The following is a 19,364-nucleotide window of genomic DNA, read 5'->3' as shown; positions in this document are numbered from 1 at the left end:
TGTTAGAGCATTTGTTTGACTGTGGTGTCCTAAAACTTGACAGCTCATTTAGTTTGGCTGCTGATATATAAAGAACTATAAACCTGCCAAGAAAAAAAGAAACTCACAGAATCAGGAAAAATAGCAAAATCACCCATTTATTTCTCAAAGCATAAAATGAACTTCTAAAATACATCAGACCAAAATGTAAAAAAAAAAAAAAAAAACTAGCGCCTCTTCTGGAACACGTTCCCTCCTCGTCCCGGTCCACCCCGGCCACGGCCTCTGGCTGCCACTGTGAAAACAATAATGCAACTTAGTTTGACAAGTCACTTTAATTCTCTTAAAAAAAAAAAAAAAAAAAAAAACCTTGATGTTAGACGTGTGGGCTGGAGTAAAGAGGCTGTATTTACCTTGGGCTTTAAGAATAGCTGCTTTTCCTCGACCTGCACCAGCCGACTGATTTTTGTTCTTCATACTCTTTAACATAGGAGCATTTTTCAGCATGTCGGGAAGGATGAGGAACCTGATCTTACTGCCACGAATATACACCTGCTCCAGCTGAGATACACGGCCATCCCTGTATGTGACTGTGATGTTTGCCATCTGAAGGCCAAATTAGAGAAAAAAAAAAAAAAAAAAAAAAAGATATAGAAACCCCTTTCAACAAGAAACTGGTGTACTTATGTACAATCCCTGTTTCAAACAAACATGTACATGCATGCATACAGGGGTGTAGCATCTGGGTATGCAGGTCCATATGGGCCCGGGCATATTGGGGGACCATGGAGTTATGGAGTTGAGGGGGATATTTAATTGAAATAAGGGAACGAATAGAGGTTCATAGGTTCAGAATTCTAGGCCTGAGTCTGACCCGAGCCAGTGCCTTTTTCTCTCTGACTGAATTGAGGATACATTTGATAAATTTAGCCTTATCAAATCAACACGACTAACATAAAATAAAATATACAGTCATTTGTGTGCAGAGTAGAAGCTGAAGCTTATATATATATATATATATATATATATATATATATATATATATATATATATATATATAAATAAATAAATATATATAATCTTATTTCAATTCATTGGATATATATACACATAAGATAGCTAAGAAAGTATTACTTTAATATGTTAATATAAGGAAATAATTAAGAGACTTTCGGAAGATTAGCAGAACACATCTATATCTGTACCTGACAATTCATGTTGTCCTCAGCCTCGATCAGTTTGCCCCTGTAGACCTCCCCAGTGTTGGTCTCACAGGTGACTATGTGTCCCTCTGCTTCATGAAGAACTTTGATGGGCACTCCAATGGACATCTTAACAAGCTATCTGTCAACTGTAAGAGACAGAGGACAAAAGATAAATCCTTGCTTTACGATGAGGTGAAATCTAATGGAAGCCGTTTAGATGAAATGAATGGCTCAGACGGTTCTTAACGCAAGTTTGTCATAAGTAAAATAAAAACACACACATAACAAGAAGTAATAATTTAACAATAAATATACAAATAGACCAAGACAGACAGACACAACTCAGGTCAACCCTTATCAGAGAAATTAATAAAAACTCACCCAAACGTGCAAAAAACGTCCACAGACAGTCTCGTCTTCGGCGTTCGTTCAATAGAATTTCCGGGGATTTTATTCTACTGGAGACACGTACTGCCCTCTACCGGACTGAACGACACAACATTCAAACAAAACAGATTTGACCTAGGATATTTGGGATAAATTTGTTATTAAATGGGTTCTTTACTATTACTAGGTATTTAGGTATTAGTAAAAACCCTAAAAGCATAGCAAATGACACAATATGACTGAATACCTTGCAATAGAATAAACAAATGTAATCACAAATTTAACCTTAAGTTACTCTCATTTACTAATCTTGGGTGGAAATGTTCTTAAATATATTTAACACACTCAAACATTTCACCTTAAGATTAGTAAGTTCGAGTAAAAAAAAACAGATTTCTCAAAAAATAAAAAATAAATCTATAAATATTGTAGTTCGTCACTGTTTTTGTCGAATCGAGGTGGAGTTTCTCGGTCAATCCTCGTCTCGCCAGCAGAGGGCGCAGCTCCGTGTATTTTCAAAGCTAATTCTGAATTGACACAGAGGAAGTGAAACATTCATCCCTGGGAATGACCGCAAGGCGTGGGTTAAACAAGTCGTGTTTGTAGCTGTTTCACCGCTTTTCATTAACAGTCATTAAAGAGCTTTCACTGAGCTGAAGATGGACAGATTTTAGCGAGTCCTGTGTGGAGGACAGGAGGGCAACAGCTATCAGGCTAACGTTAACCTAGCTAGCAGACAAGCTTCATGAATCAAACCCTGCTAATAAACATCACTGAAACACAACTATACAGAGAGACACACACTGACTGCATCATGACCGGTGAGTTTGTGATACATGCCGTTTAAACCGAACATCTTAGATGGCTGGAAACTGAAAAATAACTAGCATTGCAATTAATCATGACCCTTCTCTAATATACATAATACTCAACCCGGATATATTGAATTTTAATGAACAGTTCATATATTATCCTCATGCTGCTTGTGTATAACTTTTCCAAGTTGTTTTTCACTCTCGGTTACCTTTTTTCTATTTTATATGCATAAAATACAACATAATGGTTTTATATACCTCAGTTCATTACCAAAACTAAATGATCTTCAATACAACCTGATAATGCAACTTGGGTTAGTGTGAATGCTGCTCAGCTTCCTGTCTGACCTTGTTTTGCCAGATGATGTGATGTTAAACGTCCCGGTCATCCGACAGCTGTACCACTGGGATTGTGGCTTGGCCTGTTCGAGAATGGTACTAGAGTAAGTGTGAATCCTGACCCGAGTGATGTATTATGCAGTTACTCGAATGTTCAGATGTTTAAACTCCTGTTTTGGTTCACAGGTATTTAAATCCAGTAAGTGAGGAGGAATTTCAGAGAGCGTGTTTGGACTTGGAGTTTACTGAGAGTGTGTGGACTATTGATCTGGCTTATCTCATGTGTAAGCTGGGGGTCAGACACTGCTTCTGCACACAGACGCTTGGTGTGGACAAGGGCTTCAGGAACCAGGTGCCATCTGTTTATCAAATCACTTGATACAGTCATGATCACTGCGGATAGAGAACAAGCTGTGTCACATGTGGTCCAGGAAAGAGTGGATGTTTTGGTCCTTTTTTTCTAAGAAAATGGCATTAGTCATTGGCATATAAATAATATTCTTGATTTTATTTATGACTGAAGAGCTGTAATTATAATCAAAGGACCAGTTCGTACTCAATTGGCTTCTGAATAATTGTTTTAATTTCTTGTTTTCTTCTGCATTTAGTCTTTCTACAAAAAGCATTTTGACACTGAAGAGGACAGGGTGAATGAACTATTTCTGAAGGCTGAAAGCAACGGAGTCCTGGTGAAAAAATGGTGAGGTTTCCACATTTAATCCATATATATAAATCCATGTATATTTAATTCATCCTATATAAAAAGAAACTGCATGCTTGAAAAATCATGGAAATGAATACAGTTATTACAAAAAAACTACAAACAAACATTTGATGTGTACATTTAATAAACATTTTAAAAATCATATTATAAAGACTAAACTAAAACCATCCTTTGCAGTAAATAAGCACTGAAAAATCATGGAAACTGGTTGGTCAAAAAGCCATGCACAATATTGAACTTTTGGAACTTCTTACTATTGGCAATACTGTATATTTAATAGTGCATAGTTCCTATTTTAACAATAAGATTTTTACACTTAACTTATCTTAAAAAATAAAAAAAGCTTTAGCTTTTATTAAATGCAAATTACATACATATTTTAACCAGCTTATGCACTCTGTGGGAATCTAATCCATGCCCTTGGTGTTGTTAGTGCCATGCTCTACTGATTGGACTACATGGATGCATAAAATCTATTCAAAATCATAGTTTTTATGTTTTTTATTTAGACAAAACAGTATAACATTGTATTTAATAGTTTTGTATATAGTTCCAGTTCTGTGACATCAGAAGATTTCATTGTGAGATTATATCAAAACATATTCCACTCAAATGAAGCTCCTGTGCCGTGTTTTATGAAATCTGATCACATCTTGCTCTTGTAGCTCTGTTACGGTTCAGGAGATCCAGAGCCACCTGGAGCAGGGTCATGTGGCCATCGTGCTGGTCAACGCAGTGCTGTTGGTGTGTGAGCTGTGCGCCACTCCTGTCAAATACTGCTGTTTCCTGCCTGTGGGTCAGAAGTGCTTTTGCAGGAAGCCAGATTACCAGGGCCACTTTGTGGTGGTGTGTGGATTTAATCGTAAAACTGGCAGCATCTTCTACAACAACCCCGCCTACTCGGACCGTATGTATTGTGAAGTTTTGCCATTATTCTTAAAGACAGCACAAACACACTTTTAATGCAAAACATAAAAAAAAAAAAATAAATATATATATATATATATATATATATATATATATATATATATATATATATATATATATTACATAATAATATGAATAAATTTTATTTCAAATATTTAATTACAAATACTTTACACATATAAAAAGTTTTTTTTTTTTTTTTTGTATAGTTTTTAAAGGCACTTACATGTTACACCCAACAGCCTTATTTACTATAGTGTTTATTATAGTTATTTTTAAATTAATAGTTAAACCAAAAAGGAAAATTTGCTAAAAAATTTACTCAGGCCATCCAAGATGTAGACTGTTGGTTTCTTCATCGGAATAGATTTGGAGAAGTTAATCATGACATCACTTGCTTATCAATGGATCCTCTGCAGTGAATGGGTGCCGTCAGAATAAAAGTCCAAACAGCTGATTAAAAACATCACAATAATCCACGAGTAATACTTTAGTCCACAAATAAACATTTTGTTAAGTAAAAAGCGGAGTGTTTGTATAAAACAAATACATCAAGGCATTTTAAGTTTAAACAGACTGGAGTCGCATGGATGGTTTTTTTCAGCTGTTTAGACTCTCATTCTGACGGCACCCATTTACTGCAGAGGATCTACTGATAAGCAAGTGATGAAATACTAAATTGTTATACAATCTCATGTATGTCTCAGATGGCCTAAGGGTGAGTACATTTTCAGGAAATATTCATTTTTGGGTAAAGTGTTTCTAATGATAATACAGAATCTTACACATTGAAATATATGCCCATCTCTTTTATTGACAGGTGTGTGCTGCACAAGCTTTAGTAACTTCGAGGAGGCCAGAAGAAGCTACGGAACTGATGAAGATATTTTGTTCATCTACAAAGACGGCTGAGTTTTGACAGCTTCTGAACAAATAAACATTCAAAACAACTTTTGCATCCACTGTGGTTGGCTGGGTAGCATTTTTTGCCAAGGAACCAGTGCCGCTGGCCAGTAGTAGGTAGTATGTGTCACCTCTGGCTATGGTCTTCATTAGAGCTATAGCCTCGCACAAAGCATTACTATGGTGCTACATGGGCCACAGAATGAAATATTTACACAGAAAGGAAAGGGAAATGCTATGTATATGTAACTCGTCATTATTGTGATGTAGACTTATATTTTTATCTATAGCTCATATGTAGTGTCTGCCACTGTAAGAGGTGAAGGAGGAGTGTACATTATGTTTTTCCATTCATGTAAAGATAGAGACTTTGTGTTTGTTCAGGGTAACCTTGCAAAATCATGGGGTTGTGTTGATTTTTCATTTAATTTTTCTCTTGGAAGCCACTTAACACAATGAAAGGTTTGAATTATTGTAAAAGAGAAAAGTTGTTTTTAAAAACTCAGGTAAGATTTGATAAATCCGGAATGTTAAATTCTATTCCACTGTCGGGGGAAAAAAACGTTTCATAGGTGCAATATGTGTGGATTCATTTCTCCAGGGGTTTCCTCAAGAACAAAATCACCTGGACATCTGTTATAACCTCATGTAGAGTAGCAAGAGAGCGTTTGGTGCTTTGTGGGCAACTCTGAACCACGATCATAAAGTACATTTTAAACTCGCTCATAGCAGTAGAACAGTATTAGACCTGTTTATGAGTAAGTTACTGTATTACACTTTTCAATTCTCATGATTATATTATGTTGAGGTAATTCATAGTAATTACACTCGGTTCATTCCTCCGAGAGAACAGGAACACTAAGGTTAGAGTTTTACCGTTTGAAAAGGTCTGAACACAGTGTTGTCAATGCTTTGCTGTTTGCTATCTTGTTAACACACTACGCTTGCTCAGTGGCTCAAATGGTTCAGTCGTCGATGGTTTGTGACACAACGGCTGACATATGAAATGCTTGCACATGTTGTTCCACCAGCCAGAATTATGTTATTTAATCTTTGATCATTCAGGTTAAATGGTACTTTGTTGTTATTTCTTTGATTTTTAAGACATCAGATGTCCAATTACATCTGCTTGTGCTTTTTTTTTTTTAATGAACATGAGGAATGTTGATATGGCAAACTTTATTTTTATGAAATATATATAGTTGCATTTCAGAAATTAATAAAGTTGGATTTGTATTTTATTCAAATGCATCCTTCCATTTATTGACCATAAAAATGAACTGATAAATTATAAAGGTTATTTTGTGAAATTGAAGTAGAGGTACAAGGACTTATTCTAATACATTATGTGGTTCTCCTGCATGTGCCAAGGATGTCTTTCCGATAAAAGTGTGGTTCTTTTCAATGGCTTTTGGCACACGTTTTCCTGATAAGCTCACTCCTTAACAATGTTGGGTTTGAAGTCATGCTGGATGGCTTTTTTGAGCTCCTCCGCATACATTTCATACCTCCCAGTCATCTATGGAGAGATGCACACATGTGAATGGCACACAGATGCTACCAGAGACAATTGACTATCTAACCTCTCTTTCTGATGAAATATAAAGTGGAAGTTTTTTTTTTTTTTTTTTATGCCCACCTTGAAATTCCATTTGTCTGCAACTTGGCGATTTAGGTTCAAGTCCATCTCTGTCACCAGCAGGCCATCACGGGTTCTGGATAATCCTGGAGATCTGCTGCCGTCGGGTGCAGCTACATAGCTGGAGCCATAAAAATGCCCAAAGTCATGGTGCGCTGCGGATGACACAAACTAGAAATCATACACAAAATGCACACGACCATTTTAAGTTTGTGTACTGTTAGACTTTATGAGTGTTTTTACAAAAAAAGTCTTATATGCTTGCCAAGGCTGCATTTATTTGATCAAAAATATAGTAAAAACAGGAATATTGTGAAATATTATTACAATTTAAAATAGCTTTTTTCTATACAATTAAAAAAAAAATCTATTTGAATATATTTCAAAATAAAATAATAAGCCCAAATAAGCCGTGGTTTACAATTCAAAGCGGAGCTGCTTATACACTAGTGATACAGTTGCAAATACACTATATATAATTTATTTTCTTTTTTGCAACAGCCTGTTAAGCAAGCTATTGTGAATGTGAAATCTGTGAGATTTTTTAATCATTCTATTTTGTTTTATTTATTTTGTATTTATTTTGTTAAAAATAAATCTAGCGTATTTTCAAAGTTCTCTGTTTATTTATTTAATGGTAAAGTTATTTCCTAGGTAATCGTTTGGTGCATGTTTGCAGTAGTCCTAGCCTGCATTTAAAAACTGAGGTGCCACTAGTTGCGGTTTTGTTTTAACGGTAATGTTTTATAACGCTTATAAAAAAATTTTTTTTCATGTGAGGTGCTTTGGTTTAGCATTGGTTACTTCATATTATTTAAATGCAATCATGTTTAAAATCTGTTATTCTGGATGTTAACTTGAATGAAAATTAGTACTTAATCATTTACATTTTTCACAAGCTCTGAGATAAAGTCTGCGGGAGCGGACGGGAGTGTACACAAACATTTCGTGAGCGGGCGGGAGTGGAACACAGGTTGCAGGAGTGGGCAGGCCTGGTCATACATTCAGTGGGAGCGGGCTGGTGTGGGTTTAGGGAAACCAGCACAGGGCTCTACTCAAGAGCATGGATGAGTCCGGCCCACACCTCGCAGCTTTAAGGAGCTGCACAGTGTGACTGACCTGGATTTACATCCCATCAAAACGATAGTCCTTGGGATAGGCAGGTCCATGGCCAGCCTGGTGGTGTTAGAGCACGCCCTTATGAAATGGCTGTTCAGGATGACCACTTTGAAGCAGATTCTCTCACAAGAGTGCACAAGGGACTGGCTTTTCTCCATGGATCTGAAAGATGTGTACTTTCACATCCAGATAACCCCCCATCACATATGATTCTTGAGATTCACCTTGGAGAGAGTGGCATATCAATACACGTTCTCCCATTCGGGCTGTCCCTGGCTACCCATACTTTAACGAAGTGCATGGCATCTGCGGTACTACAGTTGGGCCTGCTTTGTATGCAGCCCGTTTAAAACTGGCTGAAACCACTAGTTCCACCCAATGCAGGCACCTCGGACGCCTTCGTGTCAGTTCTGGCCCCCTGTAAAGACTCTCAGTGGATAGAACGGGGCATGCCCCTGGGTAGTGTTTACAGAAGGAAGGTGGTCTCGACAGACGCTTTCAACTTAGGTTGGGGAGTGCTGTGCGATATCAAATCGGCTTTTGGTCACTGGTCAAAAGAGCAAGGGCTGCATATCAACTGCCTGGAAATGCTGCCAGTATGTTTGGGCCTTTTCCCCTTCCTGCCTGACCTGAAGGGACACCACGTCTTGGTCAGATTGGACAGTTTGACGGTAGTGTCCTACATAATTCATCAGGGAGGACTCTCCTCGAAGCACATTAGTGTACTTGTAGAGCACCTCTTGGAATTGGCCCAGATCAACTTGCATTCACTGAGAGCGATGCATGTGTCAAGCAAGTTGAACCAAGGAGTAGATATGCTTTCTTGGAGCAATGTCTCCTCAGATGAGTGGATGCTCCACCCGCAGACGGTTCAGAAAATCTCTGAGATTTTTGGCAAGGCAGAGGTCGGCCTCTTCACCTCAAAAGACAACTCTCATTGCCCAACTTATTTCTCAAAGGACACGGACACATTGGGCCAGTCGTGGCCCAACCTATTCCTTTATGCTTTTCCACTGATTGCCCTTCAGTCTCTCAAGATAGAGCTCTGTTTTACAGTCTTCCTGTTGCATGACCCGCAGTGAAGACCCAGCTTCCTGTGACATATCTCTGATATTGTCCTTCCTTGCAAGAGCTTTTCGACAATTTGTCGAATACAATAAGGATATTATATTGATAATTATATTAAGTATTCTGCCCCATTTAGGCAGTTGGAACAACTCTTTATATGCTTCGGTGGCCGCACCACTCATCTTGGGCATGGTTTAGCGGTGTGTCCATTGCAGAGATCTGTGCAGCGGCCGGCTGGGCCTCGCGATCCACATTTGCCAGATTATATCATCTGGACTTTCCAGCCATCATACCTTTTGACAATTAATTTGACAATTATTGCCTGTATTACTGTAATTATTTAAGCAAAAAAACTAAAAGGATTAGAAATATGTATGCTGCATTGTTTGCTCTTGAATGAATTGATTGGTAGAAGTACTAAATTGAAAGAAGATCACAATGTTAAATCAAATGTTCTCAATATATATTACAATAATCTTATGTTCTGAACAATGTTTGAGTGGTCAAAAATATTTGTATTTGTAACGGAAGCATGAGATCAGATTTTGAAAGAATGACTAGTGGTGTTAAAAGTGTGATCAGTTTGGATTTGTGTACTAAGAGTTTTGTAAATATACATCTTATGAAAAACATTAGATGTCAAAACATCCATCCTGGCATGAAGTATTTTGTTTGTTTTAACATTTTATCAGTCCATTTTTATCAATGCCATGTCACTGTATTTATTTATGTTTCATAAAGTTGCAAAGGGTTGCAAAACCTGGAAACCTCACAGAAAAAGAATTGTAAAATGAAACCTCATATCATATCTAGTTGCATCACCTGAGGCTGATTTTCACAATTTTCAGAAGATTGAGCACCTAATTTCACTGATCATTTGTTGTTCCTTCTTTTTTCTGTTTTTTTTTTTTTTTAAATAAATTAGACCATATTTTGTATCCTATTCATGGACAAATGCCCCTCATATATGTTTGTGGCTTGCTGTATGTCTGTGTGACCCTAGTCATGTTACATAGAGGCTTCACATGTAAAACAGCAAAGGGGGATTTTGTGTTCAGGTTGAAGGCTTATGCAACAGTAATGAGTGCTGAAAGCGAGAACAGAGCCTGACAGACTAGAGCTTTAGAAACACGACACCTGTGAACAAGTTCCCTTGTCCTCAGCCCGCCACCGATACAGGTGCTAGATTGACAGACAGATACGCTGATCCTTTATACGCTGACACAGAGACATTAAGCTCATGGACATTAAGCTCAGGGGGACTCAAATATGTATACAGATGGGAATGATCTTTAGGTTTTGACCCATGTTTAATTTTCAAGCCGATAGTGCCATCTGCTGTATGAATGACTTACGAGAAATGTCTCCACTACACTCAGACCTCTTTAGGTTCTTTAAGTGAAATATGCAATTTTCTGGGATATTCATATAAATATTCATCTTAATATGCAATCTGTAAGTAACCAATTTGTAGTTAAACACTGGCTCAACCAATGGCATGACTTTTGGGGCATGGCTATCTGTTTGCTTGATTTATGGAAGACAAGGAATCCTATAATGTAAACTGTTCAAAAGTTTGGGGTAGGTATGATTTTTTTTCTTTAATTACGTTTAAACTACAGTAAAAACAGTACAATTGTGAAATGTTGTTACAATTTACAATATAATTTTTTCATGTATACTGTGTTACTTTTTTTTTATTTTTTACAGAAGCGGTTATATTTGTTTTTCTGAATTCCTGGATGAACAGAAATCAGTCGTTCGAAATATAAATCTTTTGTAATATTATATCTTTACTGTCACTTTGGATATATTTAATGCATAATTGCTGAATAAAAGAATTAATTTCTTTAAAAAAAAAAAAAAAAATCATACTGACACCAAACGTACATATATATGACTAAAGGACCTTTTGGCAATAACTTCCGTTCAAGTCACAAACAAGAGAAAGCAAGTTTACTTACGCAAATATATGCACATGCTCACAATAAATGGATAAATACCTTTCTTTCCATCTCCAGATGTGAACTCATTCTTGAAATACTCCTGGAAAAGACAGATCTATATCAAGACTCAATAATACCCAGAAATCAGCAGTAGAGGGCAGAAGAAAACACTTATCTGAACACATTTCATATGTGTAGCACATGGGCACTGCTTAACAGACTGTCGAAATAACTCCAATTTAAGCCAGTTTAAAGATAATTGGTTTACTGTATCTATCTCTGAGAATAAAAGTCATCCCTCTAAGACATTATAACCACTAACAGAGACCAGACTTGTTTTTTCATCTGTAACATTATTTGCAGTTTGGCTTATAATCCTGTTTAAATGATTTAGCATGTGCTTATCTAATCATATTAGTTATATATATAGTTTACCTTAGTTGTTGTTGTGATATTATCACAGTATAAACAGTGCATAGTTGGGGCAAGCAGGACATTCCCTGAGAAATCTCGGTGTATGTTTTAGAATCAAGAGCAGCTATTGGATAATTTATGTGATTTTTAAGCATGTTGAAATAATTTTTTTGGCACACTTATTGGAGAACAGGTGGCACATACTGTTCCCACACGGTTGATGGCACAGGTGAAGCAGTGGTTTGCGATGGCAGCATTTCTGGCCTCAATCGGCCACATTGGTTCACTGTAACACAAAACAGCATAAGCATGATGCAATACGGGCTCTGCGTTATTCAAATAAAACAGGTATATAACATGATACCTGAGCAATCCGACTGTGGCCGAAGGGTTAAAGATGATCTCAGCCCCATGTATGCTGTACATTAACCAGTTGAGAGGATGGTGTCGGCCGTAGCAGATGTTAACAGCAATCTTTCCAAACTGTGTCTGGAATACAGTGTGACCCGTGTTCCCTTCCATGTAATATGTTGACTGGAGAAGGATATAGTTACATTTTTAATCAAGTTTGAGTTTGAGCTTTTCAAACCAAAAAACATGAGAGTTTAAAGTAAAGAATTTACCCAAAAAATGGCCATCAAAGATGTAGATTAGTTTATTTCTTCATAGCAACAGATTTGGAGAAACTTAGTATCACATCACTTTTTTTACCAATGGATCCTTTGCAGTGAATGGGTGCCGTCAGAATAAGAGTCCAAACAGCTGATAAGAACATAACAATAATACAATGATCCACATGACTCAAGTCCATCAATTAATGTCTTACGAAGAGAAAAGTTGCATATTCATAAGAAACAAATCCGTTATTGAGGCATTTTAAGTTTTTTTTGGCCAGAAGCAACATTTTTAAGTTAAAAACATCTCGGATATATTTGTTTATTAAAACATGCAGCCATATTGGACTCTCATTCTGACGGTACCCATTCACTACACAGGATCCACCGATGAGCAAGTGATGTCATTTCTTTAAATCTGTTCCAATGAAAAAACAAAAAGAAGCAAATTTCATTTTTCACTATACTATCCCTTTAAGATCTACTACTTTTCTTGTTGCAGTAAAAGATAGTAGTTAAAATCCCACATGGGATACAACATTAAGAACAGGAATTTTGAACTGATGTTGCCATAAATTAAACAACATTAACAAGACCACCATCATAAAAAATTATGGGCAAAGCCACCCATAGTGGTCTGGATGTAACTTCACATCTTGAATGGTTAAAAAAGACCTTTGCCCTGTAGTGAATGACATGCATCAAAAGGTTAATGCCATAAAATTTCCCACATATGTACACCCATATTTGCCATATGGACAGATCTAAATGAGATAATGTACTGAGCAGAGATGAGGATAATGTGAGCTCGCTAGATTATGTAGCAAAAGGGCACTGATAACTGAGGGTTTTATGTGTGTTGCATGGTTTTATTCTTTTGTTTATACAACAGATATTTCCAGAATTTGAATTTGATTGGCCATGCAGAAATAAAAGTGCTAATTTAATAAAATTGTGATTGATATATTGCTGATTTAATATACGATCAGTCTGTGCTTTAGTGGTGGGGATATTTCTAATTTATTGAACAATTATGTTTTATTTATTGAACAATTGTACAAAAGCATTAAACAGTTGCATTATCAGTAGCACATTAGTTTTGAACTACACATGATCACCTTCACCAACAGCTAATGTGACTAGGTTTAAAATGATCTTTCATCAGAAAATGGCTTATGCAAAACCAATTTAATTTACAATTTTTGTGACTGACAGAATATTCTTTTGAAAATGAATAATTGAAACTTTCAGTGTAAGGTGAGAATGACAGATAGTTTTATACTAAGCATTGCTGAATAATGAATAATAATGCCTGAAATAATTATTTCAGAACTATTTAAGAACTTTTGGTGATCTTTCTCATTCATTTTAACATGGTGAATAAGGAGAGAGTAATAAATGGCTTCTCCAGAACAATTGTGACTAAATCTGTTTGTTGGAACAGTGGAAAGGTGGTTATAGATTATCATCGGCCTATGTGATATCTGTGCATCTACTTTTGAGAAAATGAAGACATTATATACAGTATGCGGTGTTTTAAATTGTGGCCATAGTTTGTGATGTTAGTGTAAATTCATGCAACTGCTGCAGCATGGAAATTCACGCAGGGCTGAGCTGGGTTCTCAGAAGAGTTTCTGTGTAAACCTTTCCAACACTGATATGTATCAGCATAGATGGCAGCAAAATTCTCCTTAACTTTACTGAAAACAACAGAATTGAGCCATCTTCTGCCATCTGGTTCCTGCAGGTACCCTCAAACTTGTTCCAGGAAAAGAGAGTGGGCACATTTCCTGAACTGATCATTATAACCGTGTGCAATGGATCAAAGGCACAACAGGAAACTGATAAACAGCCCAGCTGGCGAGAAATCAACCACTTAGAGCGCCCAAAGATCATGTATTGCAGATACACACATGTTGGTTTTTATGGTTTATGAGGACTCTTCATATGCATAATGGTTTTTCTACTGTACAAACCGTATTTTCTATCGCTCTACACCTAAACCTTCCCCTTACGAGAAACTTTGTGCATTTTTATATAAAAGCAAACCCATTCTGAATTATTTATAAGCCTTTTGAATTACAGGGACACTGAAAATGTCCTCATAAATTACATTCTCATTGTAATACCTGTCATACAAGTCATTATACAAATTAGTGTCCTCATAAACCACATAAACACACACACACACACACAAACACACAAACATGTTTAACCTGAAAAATGACACCTAACATGCTGGAACAAATCTCTGATAACAAGAATGTCTATGGTGCTTGCACTGAACATCAGCTATCCACTAAGATACAGAAATGCCCATGTTGTGGCACAAAATACAGACTCCTGTGTGTACAGAGGGGTTCAAACAGAGGGGTTCAAAAATGTGTTGGGTTTTTTTGTGTGTGTTTTTAGTGGTCTTAAACTGGACTGTACTGTATCAATATTTAATTTACAGCTTAATTAACTCATGTAACTTAATGTAAGCAAGTGATGACTCTCTATTACCCTAAACATAGAGTGGGACTGTAGCTGTGTTCTTTCACACTGACAGTTGTTTGACTGTTGTGCAGAGGGTGACACCGACCTCGTTAAAGTCTCCAACACGGGGAATGTGATTCTTCCGTGATTTGCCTAGAACATTGCCATTATTGGACACCACCACTGCAGTGTTCCACAATGTTCCACCGTGGATCTCATCTCTCTCCAAAATGGGAGACACCACCACCATGTTGTATTTTTTGGCCAGCTACAAAATAAAAATCAAGCACATGTACAGTAGTATCAGCATTAGATGTAACGACTGCATTAAGAAGTAAAGAACACAGGCAGCACATGACATTTTTAACCAGAGCTAACTTTGCCTTGCTGTAAAAAACCCAAATTATCTGATATTTTAGGAGGTTTACTGACCATGACACAGTGATGAGGGTCTAAATTCCTGTTTATTTTACATGATGTTCGCACAACATGAGGCTGGTTTGCTGGATGAAATGTTTTCAAATATTAAAAAGCCATGAGTTTTGAAAAACTATCTTAACATTTATAACAAAAACAAACTACTTAATATAGTTTTCTTTTTCAGATTTTTTTTTTCCTTTTTATTCATCAAATTTGTATAATCATGACATTTTTAATTTATGTTCAAAAACAAAATGAAAAAATACTTTTTTTACTATTTAGTGAATATTAATTTTCATCATATAAAATCATTTATTTATAGTTTGTTATTATTATTGATATTATTTCATATTATAATTTCATTCATTTACTTTCTACATGATATCAGACGATTTGCATCACCCTACCACTTCTCCAAAACATTAAAATGTATCTTTATTTAGAAATTAAAAAACGATCATCACAGAAGAGGTATATTCAAATCATTTTATATAGGAAGAACTGTTTAATTTTGAAGAAATGAATAAACCTAGACATGTGTGTATAATCTCTAGTGGTCTTGAAGAATCTGCATGATGAAAAATGACACTGAACAGGAAAGACAAAACAGTGCTTAAATAAATAATCCAGCGCTTGTTGGTTCTAGAAATGTCACTGAAGGACATATTTGCGAAAGCATAGATGCAGTTTCTCTGTAAACGGTCAAAGGCCACGCAATTCCTCAGAGTTCAGTGTCAGAAGATTCCACAGTTACGTGCCGCAGTGCTCATCGGCCTGTGGCTCTTGTCGTGGTCAGTATGTCCCCGTCCCCTCTGTGGGCTTAACCTCCTGCTACATCCATTAACAAATCACCGGCGTCAAAGCAGCTGCACAGCACTGCACCAGTTAAAAAACATGCCCTATATCAAAATGAACTCCCTCTGCAATGGGCACAAGGGAATGAAACCATTCAGTCCTTGCTAACACAGAGCCTCATCTTGAGTTTGGACTGAGGTTAAATATTATCCATTTATTTAACTCTTACCTGAATACAAAAGCGTGTGGTGAGCCCATCCTCGGCCGATTCGGCAAACTCTGTCCAGGGCTCCCTCTCTCGTGTGCAAAATGCAAAAGGCATTGCTATGGATGGAGAACACAGGAAAAAAAAAATTATGATTTTCCTGAATGAATTTATTCTTACCAGGACTGATTTTTATTTATGAGAGTTCAAACTATCGAAATTGACTCTCCTTGGTGGCCAATAAAACTTTGTTTTGCTTGCTGAGAGGGAGGATGAGGAGTATAGTGGATAAGTTTATGGTCTCATTTTTCATTGGCAGTTATTGTTTTGTTTAGAGCAGGAGGAAATTATTATTTGTTTACAAGCATTTTTAAATCAATACTATCAAAGCAAAGATGCATCGTAGGTTTGCATGGAAACACAGGAAGTCAGAGCTCAGGGGTCAAAGGTTTACGTGGGGTGGTGGACAAAGGGGTTGAAGCCTGGGCAAAGAGACCTGTTGAGACCCAAAGGGACTGAATGACCTTTGGGATGCCTGGAGATTTTATAATTGGAGCATGAGACTCCCTTTCATCAGCTTGCATCCCTACAGAACGCCACGGCCAACACAAACAGACAAACTGTGAGCGCAGCTGAATCTTCGTCACTACCATCCTGCTGCGCTCTGCTGATGTAAACCAGATTCTGCTGATGTCTTCGCGGACATGTTACGTCACTGTAGGCCAAGAAGGAGGTCTTCCGATCCATAGGCTCATAAATAAACTCAGTAAGAACAACAGGATATGGAAACAGAAAAAACTAACATTTGTGACTGTATATAGATGTGTGACATGCTATTCTTCAGCTATTCTTCACTTAAAATTATTTAAAAAGTTGCTTTAAATTAATTTAAAAATATGATGCATGTATATTTTAATCATATTATATTGATTGATAGAGTAATTACACCACTGTAAAAAACTGAAAGATTAGTAACCATTAATTACTTAAATATTAAATTGCTCAGAAATGGTAATGTATTACATATATTATATAATAGGGCAGTCAAAAGTGATTAATAACATCCAAGAAAAAAGTTTGTGTGTGCTGTTTATATATACATATACACACATACTTGTATATATTTATGAAATATTTACATGTATATATGATTTATATAATATAAATGTACATTACATATTATTCTTAAAGATATACATGTATGTATGTGTGTGTATTTATATATACATTTATCTTGGATGCGATTAATCACGATAAATTAATTTGACACCACTAATGTATAACAATTTATTTCATACCATTTATAAATAATTTGATTTCCATATATATATACATACACACATTTTGAACTGTATACATTCATATAATTTCAAACCTAACAGGATGTTCATCTAGGACTGTTGTGAAAATAAATAGTAAATAAATAATTACATTTTAGTGAACAATTACGTAATATAAAATACCTTGAAAAGTTTTGCTTGTTAATATTGTTAAGTGTGGTCTGATTAATTAAAACACCCCGCAACAACAAGGTTGACCAATTAACAAACTAGATTCAATAAACTTCATATGACACCCGAGAGCTGTATATATTCCTGCTACAGACGGAGATTGATGAATTCAGAGGAAAGAGAGTTAGATGCATGTGTTTGTGTGTTTTTGTGTACTCACTCCAGGCTTCCTGGAAGCACACAATATTGACCCCACACATGGCCGCCACCGCCACCATCTCCCCCACGCGCTTGTGCAGAGCTGTGATCTGTGAAAGAAAAATGAGAATACTGAGCCAGAAGTGTGTTGAACTCAAATGGATAATACACATATGGAATTTGTTTTAGTGTATGAACATATGGGCCTATCATAGCCAAAATATGCCAGCTGGCCCTTATATGCATTGTGTTCTTTGTTCTCTCACCTGTTCAAGTACAGGAGCATCAGTGGGAAGGACTATCTTGTTCTGAATGAGTCCCACGCGGACGGTTCTGGGTGGTCTGAGCTGCTCTGGAGATGCCTCGAACACATAACCCTTCAGATCAAAATCTTGCTCCTCCGCTGCATCTTTTGCACTCTGAGGAAGGTTCAAGTCCCTGGGCATTATAATTTTAAATGTCAAACACTCAATAACGTCTTTAATCAAACAAATTTATTATAGATCAATTTGCAATCTGCAGCATGAACAAAAAACTGCTGGTTAGCCAGAGGAAATTCTTTTTTTTTTTAATTTAAGAAAATTGATAAATTAAACCAAGGAAAAGGTTAGGCCAACTTGTTTCTATTCATGGGACTTCTATGGGAATTACATCGTCATATAAAGTTAGAGCACGTCAAGATGCCGTCAAAGTAGATACAAACGATTATCATAACCAACGTCCATGACATGCAGAATAATATCTAAACGTTTTTTATTTTTATTATTTTCACGAACATTTCTATATATATATATAAAAAATAAAATAACAAAACGTCAACAATAAAAACTGCTATAGCTAGTCTAAATTATTATCTTGAAAGTCCATAGATATCGCTATTATTTATTACGGCTGTTAGCACGTTCCCTGACAAGAGGAAGCGATGAGACCAGCTGTTTTCCGGGTTCGGTCAGGCGAACGACATTCCCAGAGAGACCCCTTTGTGGCCAAAGTCCACCATAAATCATTTACTCAATTTCAACCTAAATGTAGTTACGAAAATGAACTTCTATAAGAGCTCTTACAATTGGACAAGAGCTAACTTACCCGCTTGAACCTGCAATTCCTCAATTATCTCAGATTTAGGCTAAATTACCTAGTTTCACTGTACAGCATGTTCAAATCAAATGAAAGTCATCTGTGTGTGTAACATTACTGCAGCTCTCTCCAGTCATGTAACCACAACTTTGTGGTGTGTAGTCTTCTTCTCTAGTGAATGCGCGGTTGTGACTTACTTCAGTTGTTTTCCGAACAGCAGTCTCCGGACTTCTCTGAGTTCAGCCTCAGGTACACATGTTTCCAGAAGTTCCTCTAGCGATTCAAAATCTTTCCCAGACATTTTGAGCTGCCGTCCTTGTGCTCTGTGCGCATTACTTTTTAACTAGCGCATGTGCTCTTGTGCAATCTTCACGACAGAGGGTCCAAGTGCTCCCTACATGATTTGTTATTGGCCTTCATGTATTACCAAGTCAAGACGGAACAGTTTTCAGACCACATGTATAACCTGCAGGCGTCTTGGTTGAAGGCATTTCTACAGCTGTGATGTAACATCGCGACTGCACACCACTTTACCATTTTAAACTGACGTAGGAATGCTGGACATAAAGGGTTTATTTTTTTAAACATAAAAACATTTTCTTAAACAGTCATTCAAATTAACCTCTCTTCATAATTAATTAGGATGGAAAAAGAGAAAGGA

At 36.6% G+C, this 19,364-nt stretch overlaps 3 protein-coding genes across 3 annotated transcripts; 1 reads left to right on the top strand and 2 right to left on the bottom strand.

Annotated features, from left to right (window-relative positions):
* Positions 1 to 111: 111 nt before the first annotated feature.
* Positions 112 to 1,689, bottom strand: LOC127962949 (small nuclear ribonucleoprotein Sm D3). Its single transcript, XM_052562567.1, has 4 exons — positions 1,566 to 1,689; positions 1,185 to 1,330; positions 393 to 585; positions 112 to 274 (listed from the first exon to the last, which is right to left on the bottom strand). The coding sequence occupies exons 2-4, from the start codon at positions 1,308 to 1,310 to the stop codon at positions 207 to 209; spliced, it is 387 nt and encodes a 128-aa protein (XP_052418527.1). The 5' UTR covers positions 1,311 to 1,330; positions 1,566 to 1,689; the 3' UTR covers positions 112 to 206.
* Positions 1,690 to 2,052: 363 nt separating this feature from the next.
* On the top strand, positions 2,053 to 5,326 carry LOC127962948 (protein GUCD1). Its single transcript, XM_052562566.1, has 6 exons — positions 2,053 to 2,392; positions 2,748 to 2,829; positions 2,912 to 3,077; positions 3,334 to 3,425; positions 4,115 to 4,356; positions 5,197 to 5,326. The coding sequence occupies exons 1-6, from the start codon at positions 2,317 to 2,319 to the stop codon at positions 5,286 to 5,288; spliced, it is 750 nt and encodes a 249-aa protein (XP_052418526.1). The 5' UTR covers positions 2,053 to 2,316; the 3' UTR covers positions 5,289 to 5,326.
* Positions 5,327 to 6,441: 1,115 nt separating this feature from the next.
* Positions 6,442 to 19,156, bottom strand: upb1 (ureidopropionase, beta). Its single transcript, XM_052562563.1, has 10 exons — positions 18,901 to 19,156; positions 17,893 to 18,064; positions 17,649 to 17,736; positions 16,002 to 16,096; positions 14,664 to 14,825; positions 11,830 to 11,999; positions 11,670 to 11,751; positions 11,109 to 11,151; positions 6,919 to 7,073; positions 6,442 to 6,798 (listed from the first exon to the last, which is right to left on the bottom strand). Exons 1-10 carry the CDS (start codon positions 19,002 to 19,004, stop codon positions 6,715 to 6,717), a joined length of 1,155 nt encoding a protein of 384 aa, XP_052418523.1. The 5' UTR covers positions 19,005 to 19,156; the 3' UTR covers positions 6,442 to 6,714.
* Between the last annotated feature and the right edge of the window lie 208 nt (positions 19,157 to 19,364).

The sequence above is a fragment of the Carassius gibelio genome, chromosome B8 (assembly GCF_023724105.1).
Source record: "Carassius gibelio isolate Cgi1373 ecotype wild population from Czech Republic chromosome B8, carGib1.2-hapl.c, whole genome shotgun sequence".
In the NCBI taxonomy this organism is placed as follows: domain Eukaryota; kingdom Metazoa; phylum Chordata; class Actinopteri; order Cypriniformes; family Cyprinidae; genus Carassius; species Carassius gibelio.
This window is presented reverse-complemented; position numbering and strand designations above follow the sequence as displayed.

Excerpts from the sequence above, each read along its gene's own strand:
- LOC127962949 (XM_052562567.1), bottom strand. The coding sequence starts at position 1,310 with ATGTCCATTGGAGTGCCCATCAAAGTTCTTCATGAAGCAGAGGGACAC. Across the intron at positions 586-1,184 it reads AGGACAACATGAATTGTCAG|ATGGCAAACATCACAGTCAC; the intron begins GTACAGATATAG and ends TTTGGCCTTCAG. Across the intron at positions 275-392 it reads AGCTATTCTTAAAGCCCAAG|TGGCAGCCAGAGGCCGTGGC; the intron begins GTAAATACAGCC and ends TTGTTTTCACAG.
- LOC127962948 (XM_052562566.1), top strand. The coding sequence starts at position 2,317 with ATGAATCAAACCCTGCTAATAAACATCACTGAAACACAACTATACAGA. Across the intron at positions 3,078-3,333 it reads ACAAGGGCTTCAGGAACCAG|TCTTTCTACAAAAAGCATTT; the intron begins GTGCCATCTGTT and ends TTCTGCATTTAG. Across the intron at positions 4,357-5,196 it reads CAACCCCGCCTACTCGGACC|GTGTGTGCTGCACAAGCTTT; the intron begins GTATGTATTGTG and ends TTTTATTGACAG.
- upb1 (XM_052562563.1), bottom strand. The coding sequence starts at position 19,004 with ATGTCTGGGAAAGATTTTGAATCGCTAGAGGAACTTCTGGAAACATGT. Across the intron at positions 16,097-17,648 it reads GTGCTTCCAGGAAGCCTGGA|CAATGCCTTTTGCATTTTGC; the intron begins GTGAGTACACAA and ends CTCCATCCATAG. Across the intron at positions 12,000-14,663 it reads GTGTTGGAGACTTTAACGAG|TCAACATATTACATGGAAGG; the intron begins GTCGGTGTCACC and ends ATCCTTCTCCAG.